Here is a 9,574-nt window from a genome sequence, read left to right on the forward strand (position 1 = left end):
AGCTCTTTAATTTGGGCAGAAAAAAATTGTTAAAAAGAGAAATAGTTTTAATTCCACCAGGTTGCAAAAAAAGCAGTATCTTTATTTATGCAGTATCTGTATAGAACCAAATTGTTGCCCTGGCGTGGTCAGAGAGCAGCTCTTGCCTTCCCCTCAATGTCTCCACCACCTCCCTCAGCAGCCACAGCCAGAGCTGCTCCCGTGCCCACCACCAACCTCCCGCCAGCCCGGCCTGTGGCAGCCTAACCCAGCTGAACACTTGTTGACATTTAGAAAAAATCCCGGGCTATCCTGGCTTGCACACATCCTTTTGGTTACTCATCAGCACAGAGCTTGCTGAACTTTCTGCCCAGTGACCACACACACCTCCAGCAGCCTCCCTGCCCCAGCTGGAGGCATTGCCCTGATGGTTCCCAGGTTTCTGACACCGGAGCTTAACCATAAACTCAGAAATGCCTGATCACCCACGCTGGCACAGCCCCAGGGTCCATTCCACACAGCAGGGGTAAGCCACCTGCACTGGCTGAGCAGTGGGAGAGCAGCTGGCTCGTCTCTGCCTTGGACTGTGAAGCTTCCTGAGATAACGGAGCCAGCGTGCCCGGAGGGAAGCAAAGTCTGCAGGGCCTGGACACGTCTGTCTGGTCAATCTTCCCCAGAGGTCACCCTGCTCAGCACTGGCACCGCAAAATCGGTCAGGGCTTAAAATAGAGCAAAGGTCCTCTCGTGGGGGTGGCTGGGAAACCCAGCCCTGTCCTTGGCAGGAGATGTTTCACTCCTCGCCAGCACAGCCCCGTTGGAAGGAAGTTTTGACCCAGAGGTCACAGAGTGATTCCCGTAACACTGATGAAATTTTTTGGAGCTGCTGCAACACACATCACCTGGAGAGTACCCAGACAGCAAACAGCCCCTTGTGATAATAATAATAATTAAAATAATAATAATATTAATAATGCTGATACCAGCCAAAAAGCGACAGCATCAAATGTACTGAAGAGAAAAACTAAAAAAGGAAAAAACCCAAGCTTTTACTGCATCCATGAAAACTCATGTTCAGCTGCAGCCTGATTCTTCAGCCACCATCCTCCTCACCTGCCCTTTGCCCTTGGGCAGAGGAGTTTTCTTCCCTTCTTGGTTTTGCAGTGAAGGAAACAGGCTCTTCACCAACCTGCTTAGTAAAATAATTGCAGCACAAGTTCCCCTCACCCCGGCAGCTGCTTCCATACAACGGAAGAGGTGGACACTCCAAGGTTAGAGCTATGGATTTGGCATCTCCAGAGGAGATTATTCAGTCCTTTTCTCCCTGCACAGACTATGATCCTGGCCCATGGGTCCCTGAGCAGCAGACACCTTAGAAAGGTGTGAGAGCAACAGAGGGGGAAAAAACTCCAGCGAAAGAGTTTGGGTGATCTTGTAAAATGACACAGAAAACTGGGGGTGGGGCCATGGCTTCAGCCACACTGTCCCAACAGGACCAGCCTGTCCAAGGCCTCCCTTCACCACACAGCAACAAACCAAGGACTTGGACATTCCCAGTCCCCACTCACTGTCAGGGAACCACATCACCCCTCCAGCTAAAAGAAGGGACTCAGAACACCGGACAGGCTCCAAAAGCAGCCTGTGGAGTAAAGGATGCAACAGCTCCTTCACTGCAACAGCTCTGGGAGTAACGGGGGTTTAAGTCCCTGGTTAGTCCCAGTGCCTGGCTGGGTCACTTGCCTCTGACCCTGTGCCAAGAGAGCAGCTCCTGGAGTGCAGAACCACCTTCAGCACACGTCTGGTCCCCCTGGTGTTCAAGGAAGGAAATAATTGATACGCTGGGGCACAGATTTGCAGCCCTGTGCAGAGAAAAGCTTCTCCTCTTTGGGGACAAACACCATCATCTGGGCCACCTGGTCAAGCGTCGCCTCGGTGTAGGGAAGCCCACGGGCCAGGAAGGCGTCCCGTGCACAGAGCTTCACGTGGTGATACTCCAGAGGCAGGAACGGCACCACGAAATCAATCAGGTTCTCTCTGAGGAGCTGGCTGTGGGCATAACTGTTCTCTGGAGCAGAGCACAAGACAAGGCAAACTCAGAAACTTCACCTGATAGCACGATCGCTCTGTGAGGCCAGGCTTGGCTCCTAGCGCCTCATCATGTGGAACCCACTTGTGCAGAGCTGCTCAGCGCTCTGAGCACAGAGCATCTCTAAGAGTCACACAAGAGATGCCTGGAGCCCCAGAGAAGCCTCAGTAGTGCCCTGTGAGGCTGAGCTGCCTCTTGCCCCCAGCCATTTTCAGGGCTGAAGGGGGCCTGAAGGCCTCTTGGCTCACAGGGACCAAGGATGGGGCTCTCACTGTCAACAACCCTGGGCTGGGGTGGAGCGAGGGCTTCCCCCAGGCACAGCCTTGTGTGGTACACAGTGCATGGGGCACTGCAGAGGGGCAGCCTTGCAGGCAGCCTGCCCACAGCCCCCCTGAGCAAGCCCAGCTCTTACCTGCAGCCTCCTGCAGCTCCAGCCGCAGCCGCTGCTCCAGGAGCTCCAAGGAGATCTCCTCCCGTGCCCGGCCGGCTCGCCAGAAGTCCAGGGCCACCTCATTGATGGTGTTGCCACCAAGATTGCTGTGGACACAGGGAAGTCACTCAGGATTCCCCCCAGAGCTGAACTACTGAGAGCTGCCAGCACCTTCCCTGCAGACAGGCCCCAGCAGTTCTGCTGGCAACAGAGGATTTGCTGCCTAGGATCAGCACATGGACAGCCAGCCGTCTTCCCAAATAGCCCTTTCCGTAGGCATTCATGGAGCTGTCTGCCATCCTGCCAGCTCAGACCCAGGGGCAGCAGAATCCTCCATCTCCTGGCTTGGGAAGCCATCAACCTCGCAGGTGACACCTGGCTCCACACCAAACACTGAACAAACCACCACAAAGTCCAGGTTAAACGGCAGGGCACGTGGCAGGAATCCCACTGGAAGTAAAGGTCCAGGGCACAGGTTCAAGTGGCAGCCCAGGAACTGGCACAGTATCCTCTGCTCATGGGACAAAGCAGCAGCACAGCTCCCACCTAAGGGCTCCTCTGGACATCCATGGGAGCAGCTCTGTGGTGGGGTTTGCAAGATTCTGGCAGCTGTTGAGGGTCCCAGCACAGCTCTACACCTTGGGAAGCAGGTCCAGGGAAAGTGTCCCCCCTCCCCAGGCACTGGTGAGGGGCTTGCCCCCAGCCCTGAATGCCCCAGGGAACTGGGAACCAGTGGATGCAGAGCTTGTGTGGGTGGAAGGCAGAGAGGCAGAGGGAGGCACAGATCTTGCACCCCATCCTCACATCAGAGGCTCTGGACCCCAAATGGAATACAGGGAAAATTAAAAAGTCACCACTGTTTCCCACCATGCCCCCACCCCTTGTCAGGGAGAAAACAGCTTGTACCGATCCTGCTCCCAACCCAAACAGCCCCTTTGGGCTGGACAGGCAGCCAGTCCAGTCCTACCCCATCTGTAGGAGAAAACAGCTTGTACCGATCCTGCTCCCAACCCAAACAGCCCCTTTGGGCTGGACAGGCAGCCAGTCCAGTCCTACCCCATCTGTAGGAGAAAACAGCTTGTACTGATCCTGCTCCCAACCCAAACAGCCCCTTTGGGCTGGACAGGCAGCCAGTCCAGTCCTACCCCATCTGTAGGACCCTGCCAGTGTCACGGGAGCCTTGGGGCAGAGTCATCCCTCCTAAAGCAGGTCAGTGTCACACGGCCACGAGGAATGATGAAACCCCTGGGATTACACCCTGCTCCCCTCTGCTTGCTGACACAGTGTCCACTGCTGACCTTCATGGCTTGCCAAGCAGGACACCAGGCCAGCCCCGTGCAGCTGGCAGCACGTCCACCCCGTGCTGAGCAACAGGGCAGGACCTGCCCCTTCCACCACGGCTCCTTCCATGCAGGAGGGACCAGAGTGTGGTGAGTTCCACAGGCACTGACTGGGCACACAGACAGGTGCTCCACAGGCAGGGAAACCTCTCTGAGGGAGCACCAAGCTTGGAGGTTGGAACACTTGCCTGGATGGTGGGAGCTGGAGGGGGAATGCTCTGCTCACCTCCAGCCACTAGGAACAGCTCAAGCCAGAACCAAGCTCAAGGTTGCAATTCCTAAACTGAAGTGAGACCAAGATGCTTTTGGGGCACTTTAGTCAGATGCCTGCCTCACATCCTGTTTTTGAGATGTCCCTTTTCTCCCTCCAGCTGCATCCCACACTGAGACAGTGCTGGGGTGCACATGTGCCCAGCTCCTGGGAAAGGAACCAACTAAACCAGGCTGTGCTGATGCCAGGATCAGCCTCACAGCACCTCATTCTGCAGCCACAGCCAGGCACTGGGAACTCTGCAGCTCCTAACAGTGCATGGGAACTTCCCACCAAGACCTTGAGCCCCAGCTCTGCTTCCTGGAGTGTGACATCTGCTCAGCTGGGCAGGGTGACACTTCGTTAACTGACTCTGCTTCCTTGCCCCCAAATCTAGACTCTGGTTCAGATGTCCCAGCTCAGCTGGACCTCAGCTCCTCCTGCAGATACCTCGTTCCCAGGGAGGATGCCCAGCATCCAGAGGTAAAACTGAACATGGAGGCAACCACCACGAGAGAACAAAGTATCTGCGCCCTCCCCTGCTGCCTCAGCCCCTTGTATGATGCACCTCTGGGGACAAACAGCTTCACTTGGCTCCTCCCCATCCCTTCAGGGGACCAGAAATCACCTGAGGAAGAGGAAGATAGACCTCTGCTGATCCGCCTGGCCCTCGCTGCCGTGTTGAGCCATGAAGGGCTTGATGGCATCCAGGAGGTTGGAGTGCAGCTTCTCGGCCTCGTCGAAGATGAGCAGGGCCTGCCTGCAGCGCTGCAGGGTCTCGCTGATCTGCCTCTGCAGCTGGGCCTGCACAGCAGGGGGGAGAGTCAGGAGCCCTGGGCTGCCCTGGGGTCACCCAGCCAGGCACCACAGCTGCTCCATCTCCTCCCACCCAGCAGGACAGGGCAGAGAACAGGCAGAGCAAAGGCAGGAAGACGAGTGAGGTGAGACAGATTAGTAAGTGAAAGAAAGAGGAAGGAAAGACATCAAGTGGTGCAAAGGCAGCCACCCACCCTGCCACTAGCAAACACTAACATCCAGCCAGTCTCTGAGCAATGGCTTCCTGTCCCTAGACCACCCTCCGTGCAGCTTTTATTCCTGAGCATGGCAATAAATAACATGGAATATCCCTTTGGCACTAGGACTCAGCTCTTTGGTGTGTCCCAAAATTTTGTACTGACCTCAGAGGCTGAGTGGGAGAGGGGTGGAAGCCTTGAGGCTGTGCAAGCACTGCTCATCAGTAACCAGCCAGTGCTGTGGGATCCACTTTCACTCACAGACCCAAGGCACAGCCCCACAAGGGCTGCTGGGAAGGACGTGACCTGCAGCCAGGCCCACTGGACCACCCCGTGTTGCTGGCTCTCACCTTGTAGGAGTCCACGTAGTTGTGGTGTGGGAAGTGGAGGAGGGACACGAACACCCTGACACAGTCACTCCTCAGCCCGTCCCGGTACAGGTGACTGGCCACCATCCGAGCCACAAAGTTCTTCCCTGTGCCAGACCAGCCATGGAAGGACAGGACCAGAGCCTTGCGGGGCCGTGGGCTCTGCAGGAACCCCTGCACCGCCCGCACAACCACGTCCTTGGCCAAGTGCTGCCCGTGGAGCTGCCCATGGAGGTCTGCCTCCAGCCCTGCACAGAGAGAGCACGAGCTCAGCCTCCACCTGCCAGCACAGCTACTGCAGGTGGGAGTAAGAGGAGAAAATGTGGCAGGGCTGCCTGGCCAAAAGAACTGTGAAGTGGCATTAAAGTCACAGGCTGCCTGTGCCCTGCCTACAACAGCCTCTGGCCCCAAAAAGACACCAATCTTCCACTGACTCCTTTTTTTCCTTTAGGAAAAGGCAGAGATGCTTAGCAGCTGCAGGGAGCACCAATGCCCAAAGGCCCTCCCAAGCTTCCAGCACAGGGTTTGCATACCAGGAGTCTCAGGGACAGCAAAACACAAAGACACCGACTCATGGCTTACACACAGGTCAGTGTGCCCTCCCGACATAGGGCAGGGTCCTGGGCCAGTTTGGATCCCATTATATGTGCCTGGAAGCTATGGGATGCAGGCAGGGCTCCTGGCAAGCTGGAGCAGATACATTGTGCAATAAGGAACAAATTCTCTTTGCTCTCAGAACTTCAAATGGGACACAGGACTGAGCTCAGCCTCTCACGCTCCCACAGCTCAGCACCCTACCCAGAAAAGCCCTTTACTAACGTCACTTTCTAGAACACACTTTAACAGGAAAAAAAACTCAAAACAAGCCACACCAGCAGCACAGCCCTACCTGTGATGTTGTTGATTATCCTGCAATCTCCTGTCTCACAGCACTTGCCGAAGCTGCAGTACCAGGCAGAGAGGATCTCCAGGTAATCCTGGCCCACCAGAGGTAAACCCCAGCCTGGAAACGAGAGCAGAAAGAGAAGAAAGGAAAGGCTTTTTAACGTTTTGGCAATCGTCTCCCAGGTGCACGGACTCAGCCATGTCCCTGCGGGCACCGGCAGCAGCTGGTTGAGACGGCTCCGAGCCAAGAGCACTGCCCTGCTGCCGGGGAATGCCGAGGAGGGAGACGCCCGGGGCAGCAAGCCTCGGGAAGGAAGGGCAGCGCCACGGGAACCGGGCCACAGCAGTGTCCGGACCTGCTGCTCCTTCCTGGGCACGGCAGAGAACAGAGCTTACCTGGGATGGGACCGGCCTCTCGCTCTTCTTGCGGCTTCTCCTCCTCCTCCTCGCAGCCCTCCTGCCACACCCTGCACGCCAGATACTGCCAATAGCGCTTGGAGAGAGCGCCCACAGCTCCCAGATGCTTCTTCACGGCTTCGTACCTCACCCCGCCCCACGGCCCCCGCTCCGGGACGGGTCCCCGCTGCTCTGCCCGGGGCGGTGGCGCGGTCCCGGGGCTGCCCGAGCCGCCCAGGAGCAGCAGCAGCACCAGCACGCAGCAGCCGAGCCCGCGGGGGCCCGGCAGCCCGGCCCGGCCCATGGCGGCGGAGCCGAGCGGGCCCCGGGAGCGGAGCCGAGCGGAGCCGAGCGGGCCCCGGGAGCGGAGCGGGCCCCGGGAGCGGAGCGGGAGCCGAGCGGGCCCCGGGAGCGGAGCGGGCCCCGGGAGCGGAGCCGGCCGCCCCGCCCGGGCTGAGCGCACGTCCCCGTCCCGAGCCGCTGCCGGACGCGGTTCCCTGTCGCCGTCCCGGCCGCGGGGACGCGACAAAAGCCGAGCCCGTGGCCGAGCAGAGGCTCCGGCCCCGCCCCGGGCCCGGCCAGCCCCGGCTGGGAGGGGAAGGAGCTGGGGAGCGGCCCGGGGAGGCTCCCGGACACTCCCGCAGAGCTGCGGCACCGCAACCAGCGCCTGGCAACGCCAATAATCTGGTTTTTGACTAGCCCGGCGGCTCGGCTGAGGTTTTGCAGCCACGGACGCAAGAGAAAATGGCAGCTGTTCTTCGGCGTCCTTTCAAAGGGAACGCAAATTTAAGAGGCGAAGAAATAAAAACAAGGGACCAGCGGGCAGCAGCACGGCTGTCCAGGCTGCGTTTACTGTCTGCTATCCTGATATCCTAACTGGGACCAAGGCCAAAATGCTTTGGAAATGGAAAGGATTTCAAAGTCATCCCACATGCTCAGAAAAATAAAAGTAAGGAGTATCATAAATAGAATTAATCCAGCCTGGTATTTGCCTGATCCAGGTGGATGCAGCCCAGGCGTGGAGCAAAGTGCATCACCATCTACAGGTGCCTGCAAATATTACACAGCAGCATTTCACATACTGCGACTAACGAAACGGCCCCTTCAGCGACAAAAACAGAGGCGAAACCTGAACACCACTTGCAACAACTTAAACAGAACTAAAATTCCTGCATTAAAGAAATAAATTAAAAATCAAACTTGCTGTATTCATGGCAAAATGAACTGCTGTCAACCTTTCTGAAAACTAGCTGAGGCACCTCAAGCATTTATACAGATTTATAAAAAAATTCATAGCTGGAACATTCAAACTTTACCCACCCAACATAATTGCTCTAGCTGAAAAGGGCTGATTAAAAGGGACAGATGCTGTAAAAAAATAGATGGTTACACATTTCAAAGGAAAAAAAAAAGAAATTTTTGAAGGATAAATTGACTGTCCAACACTGCAGCAGCTCATGGTATAATTCCTGGGATGTCAGCCCTGCCCAAATGCAGCACATAGTAAAAGCCAGAAGAAAAAACAGTTCTGTAGGCACAGGATGCCCAGAGAAGCTGTGTCTGCCCCAGCCCTGGGAGTGTCCAAGGCCAAGCTGGATGGGCCTTGGAGCAACCTGGTCTGGTGGAAGATGTCCTTGCCCATGGCAGGGGCTTGGAACAGGATGATCTGAAAGATCCCTTCCAACCCCCATCATTCTGGAATTCTCTGAAGGGGGATAGGAAGCAAATGGGGTTTTACCTTCCTCTGCTGAAAGCCAAACTGCAGTTTGCTGATCTTGAGGTAAAGCTGGCAGCAGAGGCAGCTGCAGGGACCTGCACAGCCCTAGAGTTGATGGGAGGATGCTCAGCTTGTCACTCACAGCTGATTATTCCCAGCAGTTGGTCCTGGTGAGCAGCAAGCACCTGATTAAGGCTCCACCACCTCAGATCAGCTCAGCTCAGGTGCCATCTGAAGAGAAAACAGCACCACAAGAAATGGTGGTGGCTTATTCCACACCCCAAAGCAGCTCGGGAGAAGCAAACATTCACAGGGAACCTCACAATCCAGATTTTAATTTACAGGCTCTCCAGAGAAATGCCATGCACCCATCTTTTAGTTTTTCCCCCATTTCCATACAGCAATTTCTTCTGCACATCCATCTCTGCACTCTGACAGAAGGCAAGGGGAAAAGAGCCTCTCTCCAGAGCTCAGTATTACACAGTTATGGATTAGATCATTAAATAAAAGAAAGATCTAGAATAAAGGGTATGAGAGGAGTCCTTTTCCCTCCTTCCTTTTCCCCTCACAAAGTCCTATCTATCCCCAGTCTCTTAAAAATACCAGTCCGACACTTGGGATATATGAACTAAGGACTTGTTTTCCTAATTTTCAGCTTAAAAAAAATTGTAGGGAAAGATTTGAGGACTTCAGAGAAAGTGCTTATTTTCAACCCTCTTTGGTTCTCCATTGGCTCAAAGTTGTTTGTATTCATTCTTTTGTAAAAGTACATTCATTACATAATCAGAAACACTGAAATCTCCCAGTTATACAAATTCTCACTCTGTTACTATGGCAAACCACTCCAAAAATACAGAGCAGCAGCACAAAAAAGTGCTTGGAACAACAGCTCTCAACTGCCAGTTTCTGCCAGTCAGAGCTTAGAAGCATCTGTAGTTGTTGAACTGTTCATACACAAGCAAGAATCCTGTCCTGCTTCCCGAGCAAACTGGCACCTCAAAAATAGAGATGGAGGAAGGGAAAAATTATTATCAGCACACAATGCTAGGAAACAAAAAACCCCAGAACATCCTCCTCCACAAAACCCTCAAAATAAACCCCAGAAAGCAGTTC

General features: G+C 55.1%; 1 protein-coding gene across 1 annotated transcript; it reads right to left on the minus strand.

The window, feature by feature from the left end:
- Positions 1-61: 61 nt before the first annotated feature.
- Positions 62-7,048, minus strand: TOR3A (torsin family 3 member A). Its single transcript, XM_021545999.3, has 6 exons — positions 6,745-7,048; positions 6,353-6,466; positions 5,446-5,711; positions 4,711-4,886; positions 2,475-2,599; positions 62-2,041 (listed from the first exon to the last, which is right to left on the minus strand). The coding sequence occupies exons 1-6, from the start codon at positions 7,046-7,048 to the stop codon at positions 1,791-1,793; spliced, it is 1,236 nt and encodes a 411-aa protein (XP_021401674.2). The 3' UTR covers positions 62-1,790.
- Between the last annotated feature and the right edge of the window lie 2,526 nt (positions 7,049-9,574).

Source organism: Lonchura striata, chromosome 9 (assembly GCF_046129695.1).
Source record: "Lonchura striata isolate bLonStr1 chromosome 9, bLonStr1.mat, whole genome shotgun sequence".
Taxonomy (NCBI): Eukaryota; Metazoa; Chordata; class Aves; order Passeriformes; family Estrildidae; genus Lonchura; species Lonchura striata.